The sequence below is a fragment of the Colletotrichum gloeosporioides genome (assembly GCF_011800055.1).
Source record: "Colletotrichum gloeosporioides strain Lc1 chromosome Unknown consensus_85, whole genome shotgun sequence".
Classification (NCBI taxonomy): Eukaryota; Fungi; Ascomycota; class Sordariomycetes; order Glomerellales; family Glomerellaceae; genus Colletotrichum; species Colletotrichum gloeosporioides.
Window position 1 is genome coordinate 92,024 of NW_025544730.1, and position 14,025 is coordinate 106,048.

General features: G+C 50.7%; 7 protein-coding genes across 7 annotated transcripts; 5 read left to right on the plus strand and 2 right to left on the minus strand.

Annotated features, from left to right (window-relative positions):
- Positions 1–65: 65 nt before the first annotated feature.
- On the plus strand, positions 66–659 carry GCG54_00001217 (uncharacterized protein; the record flags this gene model as incomplete). The annotated part of the gene is made up of 1 exon (XM_045401336.1): positions 66–659. The coding sequence occupies one exon, from the start codon at positions 66–68 to the stop codon at positions 657–659; it is 594 nt and encodes a 197-aa protein (XP_045258338.1).
- Positions 660–753: 94 nt separating this feature from the next.
- GCG54_00001218 (Nonribosomal peptide synthetase pngA) lies at positions 754–1,944 on the minus strand (the record flags this gene model as incomplete). The annotated part of the gene is made up of 1 exon (XM_045401337.1): positions 754–1,944. The coding sequence occupies one exon, from the start codon at positions 1,942–1,944 to the stop codon at positions 754–756; it is 1,191 nt and encodes a 396-aa protein (XP_045258339.1).
- A 1,791-nt stretch (positions 1,945–3,735) lies between these two features.
- On the plus strand, positions 3,736–4,283 carry GCG54_00001219 (uncharacterized protein; the record flags this gene model as incomplete). The annotated part of the gene is made up of 2 exons (XM_045401338.1): positions 3,736–3,790; positions 3,901–4,283. The coding sequence occupies 2 exons, from the start codon at positions 3,736–3,738 to the stop codon at positions 4,281–4,283; spliced, it is 438 nt and encodes a 145-aa protein (XP_045258340.1).
- Positions 4,284–6,282: 1,999 nt separating this feature from the next.
- GCG54_00001220 (Aromatic peroxygenase) lies at positions 6,283–7,184 on the plus strand (the record flags this gene model as incomplete). The annotated part of the gene is made up of 4 exons (XM_045401339.1): positions 6,283–6,388; positions 6,453–6,668; positions 6,728–7,024; positions 7,078–7,184. 4 exons carry the CDS (start codon positions 6,283–6,285, stop codon positions 7,182–7,184), a joined length of 726 nt encoding a protein of 241 aa, XP_045258341.1.
- Positions 7,185–8,377: 1,193 nt separating this feature from the next.
- Positions 8,378–9,415, plus strand: GCG54_00001221 (Fatty acid hydroxylase vlmA; the record flags this gene model as incomplete). The annotated part of the gene is made up of 1 exon (XM_045401340.1): positions 8,378–9,415. The coding sequence occupies one exon, from the start codon at positions 8,378–8,380 to the stop codon at positions 9,413–9,415; it is 1,038 nt and encodes a 345-aa protein (XP_045258342.1).
- A 1,058-nt stretch (positions 9,416–10,473) lies between these two features.
- GCG54_00001222 (uncharacterized protein) lies at positions 10,474–11,904 on the plus strand (the record flags this gene model as incomplete). The annotated part of the gene is made up of 1 exon (XM_045401341.1): positions 10,474–11,904. The coding sequence occupies one exon, from the start codon at positions 10,474–10,476 to the stop codon at positions 11,902–11,904; it is 1,431 nt and encodes a 476-aa protein (XP_045258343.1).
- A 129-nt stretch (positions 11,905–12,033) lies between these two features.
- GCG54_00001223 (NADPH-dependent 1-acyldihydroxyacetone phosphate reductase) lies at positions 12,034–13,388 on the minus strand (the record flags this gene model as incomplete). The annotated part of the gene is made up of 5 exons (XM_045401342.1): positions 12,034–12,670; positions 12,780–12,948; positions 13,034–13,086; positions 13,180–13,237; positions 13,361–13,388. The coding sequence occupies 5 exons, from the start codon at positions 13,386–13,388 to the stop codon at positions 12,034–12,036; spliced, it is 945 nt and encodes a 314-aa protein (XP_045258344.1).
- Positions 13,389–14,025: the final 637 nt, after the last annotated feature.

A 14,025-nucleotide genomic window follows, 5' to 3' on the forward strand; every position in this document is an offset into this window, starting at 1 on the left:
ATTCACATCAAGTGGCCAATATGGGTACGAAAGACTCCAGTTGCTCTTGTCGTTTTGATCAGACCATGGGCGCCTTAGATATCGCATTCTACCGACCCCGGAACGAGGGCTTTCTCACCCTTGAACAAATAATCAGTTTGGACTGGAATATCTCACGTCTCATACAAAAAACGGGCGACTGCTCGCGCTGCTACGACGACTTGACTGTAATGGCCACAATACACTCGACTTTGGAAACGATCCTGCTACTTTTGGAGGCAGCCCAAACAGCCTATGCACATCGTGCAGATCGAGAGGGGAAACAGACGCCCCCTGAGATCATGAACGAACTACTGGATAGAAGATCGGATGGCAGAATCAAGGATGCTAGGAGTTCGAAATTTGTTCTCGGACGCGTTGCCCTAGGCGAAGACGATAGCAATATGATAGCGCGTCGCCTGGTCACGACCGCAATTTCGCGCAAAGCCGCGGTAATTCGAGATCTGAGAGAGAGAATCAACAACTGTACAGGCGACCCGAGAGAATCGTCGCAGTCGGATGGTCGAGATTACACGCTGTCTCGACAGGCAAGGGACATGTATGATGACCTTGACGGTAAGATGGCTTCGACCTCTGCTCGAGTTTGCTCTGCCGTCGCCAGAGCTAGCATGTATCAGTAGAACCAAGGCAACAAAAGCGATACTGCACATTCAAAGACACAGTTGAAACATCATATCAAAAAGAACAAGTGGTAGCCTGTTGTATTGCGCTAGGTCAAGATTCACAGCACTCGAGTTCCGCGTTGAGGACCTTCTGGAAGCCGACAACATGCTCTTTAGACAACGCTGTATAGTGCCCGCCAGAAATGAAGTGGAAAGCCGCTCGATGACTCAGATCTTCCCAGCCCTGGATTCTCATCTGCCATTCTTCTTGGGATATGCCCCATTCAGGCAGCGGACAGGCCCAAAATGAGGTGTAAGATTCAATTTTGCCTTCCGGGGAATATCCATCTGCCATGTGAGCCGTGCCAGAGAACACACGGTACCATGCCTCAAGTCTCCCACGCGTTATGCCCGCAGTCTGAAGTCGGGTTCGAAACCGGCGCATGATGAATTTGGGGAACGTTGCAGGGTCGGCATGATGAAGTTCCTGCTTCAAACTGGTTTGTTCGGCAGAAGTGATCAGACGCCGTGTAGCGAGTAAGTCGATGATGAAAAATCGGAGTGCGGCAAAGCTCATTTGGGTGATGTACGGCGCGTTGTCGATGCCTCCAGTGAATTTCACAATTTCTCCCTGGTGTTCGAGCTCCTTGGCTACCTCATACGCCACATTGCCTCCAAAACACATTCCTAATAGTGCATATGGTCCTCGGGGTTTTACTCGGCGTATTTCCAGCACGTAGGATCTAACCATTTCGCCAATGCTCTCGAATGCCGTTTCGCCCGGTTGAAGCCCACGAAGCCGAAGGCCATAGATGGGCCGGTTGGGCAAATAGCGGATCAGCTCAATCCAGCAATTCAATTCGCCCCCTCCAGGCGGGAAGAGGAATAGCGGCGTCTTTGAGCCCTCTGTGGCGAACGGTAGTAATAGCCCGTGGTTGCTTCGCATCGATGTTTTCATGATTTCGATCTCGACAGCACGCACCGTCTTAGCTGATATCAGTGCGGTTACTGGTATTGGCGATGGCAAAGACAATCGTTTCTCCAAGGCTGTCTTGAAAATAAGCAGGCCCGCGCTGTCTAGCCCACTATTGGTAAGGACCTCTGCAAGATCTGTGTCTGGCAAAATTTTCGCTTCAGGTATAAAGGAGCCAGCTTCCCTTAAGGAGTCGATGATGGCATGTTGCGTCTTGTTGATTTTGACCGAAATATGTTCGCCAGCACTGGTATCCGTGCGTCCCTCGTTCGTGCGTTTCCATTGGGCAAGGCTGTTCGACGGTTCTATTTCAACTCCGCGACATGTCATGATAAACTGTAGATTCTGGACGTGACTTTGGAAGTTCCTAGGCGACAATTTCCAATGCAAGACTTTGTGTGGAAGCAGCGAGCGAGCTTCCAATAAGACTTGTGATGAAATCTGCTGTCGGTCACATTTTAAGTCGAGTTTGATGAGCAAAGTAAGACAGCCTTCGCGTTGACCGTGCACACGGTTTGGTGACTTTCGGATGGTTTCTCCTTCCCATATGTACACCGGGTCGTTTTTTCGTGTTTGGCTGCAGGACAAAAACCGTTGGCTTCGAAAAGGTAAGTGTGATACATCATCCTGGCCCAGTCTCAACGTCTCAAACTCGTGATTGGTCTTTTCCCTCGATGAGGAATACACCCATCGTATTCATTTCCACGATTTGCTATTCCCAAGAACATTCGCCCAAGACTTTAACGTTTTGACGGCAATGACCTCTCGCCCTAATTCGGCTGTAAGCTTCGTGGTCTCTCACGACTCTGGGGACCCTTTCATTGACGTTGATGGATGTTTCGTGCAATGACTGCAATTCTAGGAGTTTCGGTCTGTGTCATGGTCGGATGTAGAGGCGATATCAACCATCAAAGCTGGGCCTTCGATTATTCAAGAGTTTTGCTCGAGACCTGGCAGCGACGACTCCTTACAAAGTGCAGCATTCCATTTCATCACAATATAACCGACTAGAAGTCAACACAGCAGCCATTCTTAGTGAAGTCTGGTTAGGTCTTTTATTCAACGATGCATGATACATGAAACACATTGTCGGGGGCAACACACCCAATCACTAACAGCTTTGCAACTGCAGTTACATTGATCACAAAATTTCTAAGGCCCGTCACTCTCTCCAGTAGCTTTTCCCTTCCACCGAGGGGGCTGGGTTGCAATTCCAAGACATGCCGTTAATATTGAACCCAGCATACTGTACAGTCCAGCAACATTTGACCCCTTAGGAGGATCATTCAGATTGCAGAGCGCGGAGGCAAATGAGGCGGAAAAGGTTAGTGGGTGTATGACTATGAGGGGCAATTAGTTTGTCGTGAAAGCCATCGTACTGATTATTGATGCCCTGCCCACAGATCAGGTCAAAAGAGCCTTGGCCTCAGAATTCACGCTTGCTCCGGTCGCCAAATTGTGTGCTATCTACTCAAAACAGTGCTTGCGGAGATCACCGACAACCTCGCTTCGACCTGAAGCTTTCTGATCCGAGTAACCATTTGGCTTCTAGAGGTTTCCTCCTTAGAAGCCAGTAATTCGGCAATCCCAACGCAGAAGTCGTATTTCGTTGAGGTACGCCAGTGGTTACATGAGAAATTCACAAGAAGATTACCGGTGAATGAACCACAGATCTGCAGCAAGGGGCCACTGTGAATGATATTCACGTGGCCCCTTTGCTCACTATCCGACTCTTCAGCCAAATTTCCAAGGGCAGACTGCTCATATGCTCCAGCTAGTGCAGTCGAATCCCGAATCCCGAAGACCTATGGTAGTCGGGTAATTAAGAAAAAGCCTTGGTAATCTATCTCACTGCAAAGAAATGTTCCGAGGGCCCGCAGGCAAGGGTAACGGCACAACCTTAAACTCAATACCGCTGATGCGCGTAAGGGTAGTAGTTCTAGCTTTCACTGACGCCTCTTCGTAGCGTCTGATCGCCAAAGGTTACTAATACAGGACATGACCAGTAACAGAGAGAAGATTAACCAAAGACGAGATGCGGGTGACATCAAAACAGTCATGGATATGTGTCACAGAGCCAGCGATGGAGATAAAGCCTCAGTCCGGGGTTCGGTTGTCATCATGTTGCTTACTACTAGCCTCTGCTTGGTGTTGTTCCTCTGCTTGGTCATCCTTGGTTCGTAATCAATATTTCAAAGCAAGTATGAAATCACTTGGCCAATGAACTATCATTAGGTTATCCCGCGTATTATGGATGATTTTTACTCGCTGGACGACGCTTGGTAGTACCGGAGCTCGTATCCGGCCGTTCCAATTGCGTTACAACGCCTTTGGGCAAAGTCCATGCCTTATTCAGCGTCAAATGGACATACCTTACTGGTCTCATCATCTTTCAGGTCAGTTCGCTAGTTTATGTATTACCCCCTAGCTCGATAGCAACTATTGCCGATCGTACTGCTGTGGCTGTTGGAGGGGCTGCGTTGTACTATAGGGCAATTAGTATCTTGGAGCTGGCCGCTCCGACAAAGCTACGTCCCGTCTTGATTTTCATCATCTCAAGCAAGTATACTTGGCATGGCATCATTGGTGGGACCTCCTTTAGGTGGCGTGTTGACAGACTCAGCGAGATTAACTTGGAGAATGATTTTCTGGGTCATTGTGCCCCTTAGACCAGTTGCGTTCTGCGTCGTATTAGCTGCTCTTAGGGGATCACCTCGAGAGGCAGAAGTCCGAGGCACCAAGCTCGGCGTCCGCAGGCATGTTGAGATTGCAAATCATTAAACGGAAGGCAACGATGATGGATCCGCTGGGCGCTGCCCTCCTGATACCATACCTGCTATCGTGAGTTTGCTGCTTGCTCTTCAGTGGTGATGAGATCAGATATTCAAGGACGTCGGGGGGTTTTGGTCGTATTTTGCGTTTTTGACTGCTGCTCTCGTTCTTGTGCAGACAGTGCAGGTCGGTGCTACGATGTTTCCGCGGTCATTAAACAACGTGCCGTTCATGGGAGATGACTTCAGATGATATTCCCATTGGCGGCAATCTTCACGCGCATCTTTTACCTGACATTCTACTTCTAGACTGTCCCAGGCACGAGTATGACAGGTTCGGGGTTACGCACTCTCGAGTCCTCGACGTGGGGGCCGTCGCTTTGAGCGACATTGCAGTGGGGTCCGGGATGACTCGCAGTGGCACTCACAAGCTATGCTCATAGACCAACACAGCCATCTCTGTTGCCAGCGCAAGACTCCCCTACACTCTACAGCCCAAAATCAACATGGGGACATACCTGGGCTAGGCATTCGCTCTCAGCTAGCATCGACATTGGGTTTGCTTGGTAAGTCCCGTTCGTTGCAAAGCAACGAGACTATTGCAAATGCGCTGATGGCTTTCTCCAACTCTCTGCGCCCAGAATGTCTTTGCGATTACGCTCCATCGGCAACTCATTGTTATTCCCGGTCTGCAGCCACAGCAAGTGAGTATTATAGTTGGGAACACGGTAGACGCGGCAGGATTGAGGAACACGAGTTCCTCACCCCAGACCTCTTGCGACCAGCGTTGCGTGCATTCAAGAATGCTATCACGTCGACTTTCATCGTAGCGACAGGTGCTGGTGGAAAGGCATTTCCCTCCGTTTTCAACCTTGATTGAATGTAGCCAATGGTAGGATAAGACCTGTCGAGATGCTGACGCCGGAGCATCAATAGAAATCGGCGTGGGCGCCTCTGGAGTCTGGCACTCTGACGGGTCCAGGGGCGGGTGCCTCTGAGAACACTGCCTCCTTCCACCAGGATCGCACTCGGGGACTGCGTTGAGTAGGATCGGAATGCATGCAGTCATATCCCTTGACCAAAGTTCCTTCACTGGTGGTTTTCGATGTCGCATCCGTCGTGCTTGCGCGTGCCCGTGCGGTACCATGGCGTTTGACAGGATGCGACCTCGCATAGCATACAGAGCCTAAGCTTTTTTGTAGTTTATTAGACTTTCCGCCAGCGCCCAAGCTTCGCGGGCCGCTGCGGGACACACTGAGTGCGGACTTCATCGATGTAGCAGCTTCCAGGCGGCCATTGTACCATCGTACAGCGTGCGTTCCTGATGGACTCGGGGTATCTTGTAAACCGGCGGCATGAATGGAGAAAATTGAGAGACATAACAACCCGCGGGAGCAGTCCGAAAATAGAGCTCTCCGAAGTTACCGAGGCTTTTATCATGCTGATGATTACTTTCGAAAATGGTGCCATTGGCCAGAAAAAAACTTGGAAAGGGGTCTTTGGCAGCCCCGCTACCACCAGGCGATCGGGACAGCCCCTGATTCGACATGTTCCCCATCATAAGGTTCCTTGCAGATGCGATCCAGGGGTGGAGGTGCAATTTTATATCACGTATCGTCGCCCTGCATCTGTCACTACACACGGCTCTGGATACTAATGGGGAATCGCTCACATTTGGTCACCTTGACCGGCAACTCCGCGAGCTGACAGCCTCAGTGGGGCATTTCTAGAACGGGCAGCGGCTCTGATCGACCACTGGGCTTTATCTACCCCACGATGTCCTGCCAGCTGCTGCCATGGAAGACCCTTCTAACCATCGTTGCATCAAGCCCAGTCCTTCGTTCTCGGTTCCGGCCTGCTCGTTCTGTCTTTGCCAATCGCTATCTTCAAGTTCAAGATGATGTTGAAGTCCGCCCTCATCCTCTCCGCTGCTCTCGCGGTCGATGCTTTCGCCGTGATTCGTCGTGGAGCAAATGACTGGGCTCCTCCCACGTCCGATGACCGTAAGTAGACTCAGTGGAGATAGACAGCTCCAGGAGGAAACACTCATTAACATTCTTTTGACAGGCCGAAGCCCATGCCCGATGGTCAACACTCTTGCCAACCATGGCTACCTCCCTCGCAACGGATTGAACGTCTCCCTGGCCGACCTCATTACTGGCTTTACAGCAGCTGTGAACCTGGATCCTGCTGCAACCACTCTCGTTGGACAGAAAGCACTTCTTACGTCTACGACCGGGAACAACGCCACTTTCAATCTGGACGATCTTGATAAACATGGAGGTAAGTCTATCTGAGGACTGGGACTTAATCCATGCACTTGCTAATGATTACTCACCCAGTCATTGAGCATGATGGCAGTCTTAGCCGCAACGATATTTATTTCGGTGACAACCACAGCTTCAACGAGGAAATCTGGGAGACCGTTGCCTCCCACTTTGTCAACGAGACCATCTCTATCCCTACCGCCGCCAAGGCTAGAGCTGCCCGCCTTCAGGCCGCGGCCGCCGCCAATCCTGAGTTCAGTCTGACCGCGGATGGTGTTCAGTTCAGTTTCATTGAGACTGCCCTTTACCTCTCCATCTTTGGCAACTTGGACGACGGCAACGCCAAGACTGAATGGGTCAAGATTCTATTCCGTAAGTTTAATGTCATAATATCTTGGGCAATCAAAGCTGATGTTCTATTCCAGAGGAAGAGCGCCTGCCATTCGCCGAGGGCTTCACTAGATCTAACACTTCCGTCACGGCTGCTGGAATTCTTGGACTTGTCAGCAAGGTCGCTGCTGCCAGTGTATGATCGAGGAAACCCATGAGTGACTTATAATCAGTGATAATCAGAAAACTTGAGAGAATTTCATCATCATCAGTATGTTCTTTACTTACATAGACACGTGATCACTGCAAACTGATTCGCTTTACGTATTGTTCGATTCCACGTATGTCCCCTGATATCTACAGGCAGATTGATTCGCATAATCTCTTTTTCCATAATGACGGGACAGGAAATCTTGTCGCGTCGCATACCAGACCACATGATGATTAATCGGGGATGTTCCCGGCATATGACAATTATCGATTTTCGATGCGAAGTTAACTACGAACTGTTTGCACGTGCACTGCACACCTCATTTTTCTATGCATGACCTACAGAAGCTCCCTGGGCTCAACCGAGAAAGTCAAATATGTGAGCGTCACTCGTGATCGTCGATGTAGCCTAGAAGATTCTGTCAGCAGCATAGCAACCTGATCCCTGAGCGACCCGCTCAATCTTATGCTCGAAAATATCGTCATTCTCCCGAGGTCCAAATTCAGCCAAGAAATGTAGCACAAGCCATACATTCTTGTTTGTTATGCCCCATGAAACAGACGAACATGTGAAATATCTCGTGCATTGGCGCGAAAGTGAAAATCAGGTTGAGAGATTGGCACTATATCCCCCGTTAGGAATCATTCTGTGTTGTCTTCTGGCCATTGTCTCCACATCGCGATAACACGGCTGCTTTAGATGTTGATTGTTGCGATGTCCTGCGCTACCCACGGATCAAGACGCCACGCGTAGATCTTCCTTACAAATTATCTTGCTCTATAAGAGTGCAGATCATCTTGAAAACACATTGTCATCTGATATTTACTGGCGCGGCTATGCGAGTGCGAATGCCTCGGTCGAATGAAACAGTCGCCGGCACAGCCAGGGTCCAGGGAGAACAACGAAGACCCTGGCAGCAATCCCCAAAACACTCGGATGATGGCGCGTGAGGGGCAGGCGATAGAAAATCCATCTAGCAACCTGACGTATTGTCCGAGCTTAACAGCCAGTCTTAATGAAACACGTGAACGAGATAGAGCCGAGGGCGGCAATCAGACGAAACTATTAAATGAACCAGCCATCGTCCACAAATACAATCATGAGTGGACAATCAGCCGCAAAATTTTTGTCTTGTGTTCATAACCGCAAAGAACTCCTCGAATTGCCTCATATTTGCAGAAACAATGAGCGAGAGTAAAGATCCTATGAAATCGACATGGCGCCTTCGCGATAGACGTCTATGGAAAGCTCATCATTGGATCATTGAACGACTCGGCCTACATCACGTGGACCTCGACAGGAAGGTTCCCATCCACGAGAAGGGCGATCCAGTTCCATACGTTCCGCACTGGCAGTTCCATCGGTGGATTATCGTACACGCCTGTGCACCGCTCATCCTTCATCAACTCTTTGTGTCCTACACGGGTTATAATTTGCATCCTGTGGCGGCCTTCATCTTCTACAGTGCTTTCATCAAGCTCATCGCTATTCACCAAATCAATATTATGCGCGACCTCGGCCATATCCATGGATTTCTAGATGGCGACAAGCACGAGCGCGACAGTGTACCGGACAGGAGCGTGAGGAAGGTCTTACGATCATTAATTTCGACATCGACATTTCGGTCCATGATGGCCGTTATCCTTGCGTACCGGAGCTATGAGGCCCCAAACACCATCAACTGGAAAATGGTACCCCTCGAGGTCGGTCTGTATGGGATTATCCTCGACTTTTGGTTCTACTGGTACCATCGACTTATGCATGAGGTCGACTCTCTATGGCAATACCACCGAACACATCATTTGACGAAGCACCCAAATCCTCTGTTGGCCCTGTTTGCAGATTCCGAGCAAGAATTTTGGGACATCGCCGGCATACCGCTGCTCACGTATGCGACTCTCAAGCTATTTGGCTTCCCCATGGGGTTCTATGAGTGGTGGCTGTGTCAGGAATACGTCATTTTCACCGAATTGAGTGGACACAGTGGTCTACGTATATACGCGACAACTCCGTCGCCTTTTGCTTGGCTTCTCAGATGGTTTAATTGTGATCTGTTACTAGAAGATCACGACCTCCATCACAGGAAGGGCTGGAAAAAGAGCGGCAACTATGGCAAGCACACGAGGTTATGGGACCGAGTGTTCGGAACTTGTATGGATCGCATCGAATGCCCCGATGAGACGATCGACTTTGACAACACGGTAGTTTTTCCACTTATTTGACAGACGGGCCTAAACACTGAGTCAGGTATTGCGCGGGAACTGGCGAACATGGGCTGGGTTGAATTGAGGTAGCTAGAACAAACCGTACGTTGACGATTGCGGAGAAATAAATGAAATTGAGTTCACTGATTTCAAGGTGGTCGAGACGTGACTACTACAATTTCAGCACACAGAGTCCAAAAGTCCTTCCTCATGAGCTTTTTACTCTCCAAGCGCGTAGGTTATGATTAGGAGGGTCATTCTACATGATCCAAGCATGTCAATAAACCCCTGCAGTGTTTTAGTAGTACGGATAGATGTCCAGCACCTGCAATGGCCCTGAAATTAGGGCTGGATACTGCTCTGACAGGGTTGTGCACAGAAAGGATCTTCAGCAGGGGTCCGTCCCAATGGACACCTGTTCATGCACAATAACATCCCGATGCTGTCAGCGAAACCATCAACTATTCGCCACATGACCGACTTTCGAGACGATAACCTCTGCTACATGAGCACTCGATGCCGGGCCCTCGGTAAAGAGAAGAAAACTGTCGGTTGAATCTCCGAGTCGTTGCCCAGACCAGACGGCTGCTAAATTGCCGTCGGTGCCACTCCGCCGGCAAGATGGTGCCGGTCTTGCGCAACAGGCGTTGAGACGCGGCCGGGAGCAGGGGCCTGGGTAAAAATTTTAGTGCCGGATGCCACATCCCAATTGGCCTCAGCGCTTGGCGTCGCACAAAGGTGAGGACTCAAAAGACGTTGGACAAGGATCGGCGACATCCAAGCTGACGACATTTGGACAATGGAGTCATGCCATTGGCAAAACAAAACGCCATCCAAGTGGCCTCATCCACGTGACCGCCCGTACAGGCAAAGAGTGGGCGAGTGCGTTTCGTTTGTTCCTTGCGCTGACCTCCGAGTCCTCCGACCTTCGCTATCATATCTCCGAGCCAACATTCCGACCCTGGACTTCAATTTTGAGCCTCCATCGACTTATAAGTGCCGGTATGCTGCGCGAAGGTTTGGCATTACAGAGACAGCATTCATTACAATTCAGCTAGACGAAACTCAAAGCCATCATGTCGTCTGAAACGTCGTCTTGGCTGTCAAAGCTTGCTGCTGAGAGTGGTTTTACCGCCATTGCTCAATCATGCCGCGACACCAAGGTGCTCTGCTTACAACGCTTCGTGCGCCTCTTTGCCTACGGCGCCTCGTTTCTCATCCTTGTCCATTTTCTTTCCAGTCTTGGTTTCTCAGATGAGAGAATCGGTCTGTTCATGACCTTGACTCTTCTTGGAGATGTTGTCATCAGCTTTTTTCTCACAACCATTACCGACCAAGTCGGCAGGCGCAAGATCTTGGCTGCAGGGGCCGCATTGATGGTTATGAGTGGCTTCGTGTTCGCGTACTTTGGCAACTATTGGGTCCTCGTTGTTGCAAGCATCGTCGGCGTTATTAGTCCCAGTGGGAACGAGATTGGACCATTCCGTGCTGTCGAGGAGTCCATTCTGGCCCAGCTCACTCAAAGGGAGCATCGCAGCGATATCTTCGCGTGGTACACCCTCTTCGGAACTGCAGGTGCTGCTTTGGGAACCCTCACTTGTGGCTGGGTTGTTCAGATCCTCGAAGACAATGACTCGTGGACAACAAACGAGGCATACCGAGTTGTTTTCTTGATCTATGCGGCTCTGGGCCTCATTAAGTTGATGCTCATTTTGGGGCTCAGCTCCGCTGTTGAGGTCCGCTCAACGAGCTCAAAACCTGCCAACGACGAGACTCGATCACTTCTATCCGACAACTCAAGCAACGGGGAAGACGAGAGCAGACCAAGCTCGCCCTCGCCTACGATTATCCAACGTTTGCGGTCTCTATTTCCACATATCTCTCCGCTCTCGCAAACGATCCTCTTCCGGCTACTCATTCTCTTCTGTCTTGACTCGTTCGCCTCCGGAATGGCATCGCCGTCATGGCTCACCTACTTTTTTACTTCGGTTCACTCGCTGCAGCCAGGATCATTGGGCACACTCTTCTTAGTGACGAACCTTCTCGCCACTATCTCCAACCTTGTCGCCCTCCCCCTTGCGCGACGACTCGGGCCCCTCAAGACGATGGTGTTTACGCACTTGCCATCGGCCGTGTTTCTGTCCATGATCCCTATTCCTGGGCCCGGCCCTTCTGGTACTTGGATTGCCATGGCATTCCTGTCACTAAGAGCCTGCACCCAGAGCATGGATCAGGCCCCTCGACAGGCATTCTTGGCCGCTGCAGTCCTTCCCAACGAAAGGACCGCTGTTCTAGGCGTGGTCAACATCGTCAAGACTCTAGCACAAGCTGGAGGAATCGGCGCCGCCGGCGTCTTGTCTGGCAAGAATCTTTGGATTGTTGTTCTTACGGGAGCGGGAATTATGAAGGCTTGCTACGACTTGTTGATGCTCGGAATGTTCCTTGGGCTGAGGGACCGAGAAGAAAGTACCGGAAAATCTAGAACCAGGGACGAGGAAGAATCTTAACGTCATCTTAACACGGAAAATGCTTCAGACTCAGTAGAATTCGTGGGCTGTTCACCTTACTTATAATCAATAGATTGCATATCAAACTGTGTTTATTACGTTTCCCGTGTAAAAATATACGCGTTACTATCACTCGACCCTCCTGACTCCTTCCTTGCGCACAATGGCCTCCAGCTTTGGCAGCTCAAACTTCTTGTACGCAAGTTCATCCAAGAGCCATTCACCAAACAGCAATCTCGCCAACCAAACTGATCCTGCCATACCACCAGCCCAGAACCAGTTCCTGGCACCGCCAAGCCAGCCTCCGAGCCAGCCTTCCCCCTTCAACGCTTCCGCCACCAGCTGACTCGCAAAGTCCTCTGTGCTGACAGTAGCATTGTTCTGGGAGAATTTCAGACGCTTTGCGTACAAGTCTTTGACACGGGTATACAAAGAGTTAGGCGGGAGCTCGCGGTTAAGCTTTGCGATATCGCTTTTGACAGTACCGGTCATGGATACCATCACCCGAACACCGAAAGGGCGCAATTCCTGGCGAAGTGTGCGGCTGTATGAATTCAACGCCCCCTTGGTTGCAGTATAGACTGAGCCAAAGACATATGGCGAGACTGATGAGAGGGAGCTGATCATAATGATGAGACCTCGTGATGGGATCATGAGAGGTACGAATGCCTGGACCATAGCCATGACACCGAACACGTTCGTCTCAAATGTCTGGCGCACCTCGTCCATATTGATGTCTGTAGCTGGGACGGTGTGGGTGAGGCCCCTATGCAAGAATCCGTCAGATAATTATGTAGCAACGCTTGGCAACTTTGTTCGCGCGCATCTGTCATTTGGCTTGGGAAAATTGCACTTCTGGGGTGGGATAGCCTCACGCGTTGTTTACGAGGAAATCGAGGCGTCCGCCCGTCAATTCCGTCACCTTTTGCTTGCACTCGGCAATGCTCTCGGCCTTGGTGACATCGAGAGCAATCGTCGTCATGCCTTGGTCCCCGAGGTCCTGGAGGACTTCTGGGCGCCGGGCGGTTGCGATGACATGGAGTCCTGAAGACGAAGTTGCGCGTGAGCATTCATCAGTCCACCAATTGATGAGGTACTTTGAGTGTTGGTGTAACACCAGACTGCCCACCTTTGGCGTGGAACTCCCTGGCCAGCGCGTGGCCAATTCCTCCCGGGGTGCAGCTACGGCAAAAAGCTTGTCAGCACTAGAGCCCTCCTTCGGCGACCCTTCTAGCTAGTCAGGCATGTCATTGGCGGCGGGCAGCGGTGGCGTACCCGGTAATAAGGACCGTTTTCTTGTTGGCTGGGATGCCCATCTCTTCTGTTGGGCGGTCTGTTTCTGGGTGTTTGGTTGATGATAGGAGAAGCTTAGGGCAACAAGGGCGATTGTGTTGAAGACAAAACTCAAGAGGGACGACGATCACAGACCGTCTGGCCCAAAGATCCCGAGGCACACAATGATGGGGCTTTTTGAAGACAAACATGCATGTGGGCCGACGGCGCCCGCGCACGCGTCCGCGGATTTCCGCCCGAAACCATGGAAATATTTGCAGGTAGCTTAGTCATCGCAGATTGTTTGTTTCTTCTTCATCCAAACCACCTGTCGTCAAAGCCTGTCCACTTGCCGTGGTAGGTGGCTCGTGCTGGGCAGGAAAACTCCGCCGTAGTAGCTAAACAGATTCATGAAAGCTCTTTGCAGTGTCGGGTGTGTGTACGGCTGAAACTCAAGCGGAATCCAGAAGGTACATTTCGGCCGAGTACGGAGACATCAGCTGGAGCCCCTTGATCACGGGAGGCTGACCAGGGTGCTTGCTCTGCCATCTATCCTGGGAAGACCATCGGCCAAACAACTCAATTTTATTCCTGCAGTTTTCGGGAAATCCGAAGGTGTTTAGTCAAGAAACTCCAAATGGCGGGGGAGAAATTACTTGTCGGTCACGGGAAGCGTCGGCTCCGGGCCAAGCCTGTGCTGCAGGCTCTGGTGATGTGCTTCCTTGGCAGGATGGCCAATATCCATACGCGGTAAGATTAAACGCGTATTTCCTGTGGATACGACTCATCCAGGGACATTGCCGTATCGTTGAAGCGGTATTTTCAAACCGTCTGTCAGCTGGTTGCATC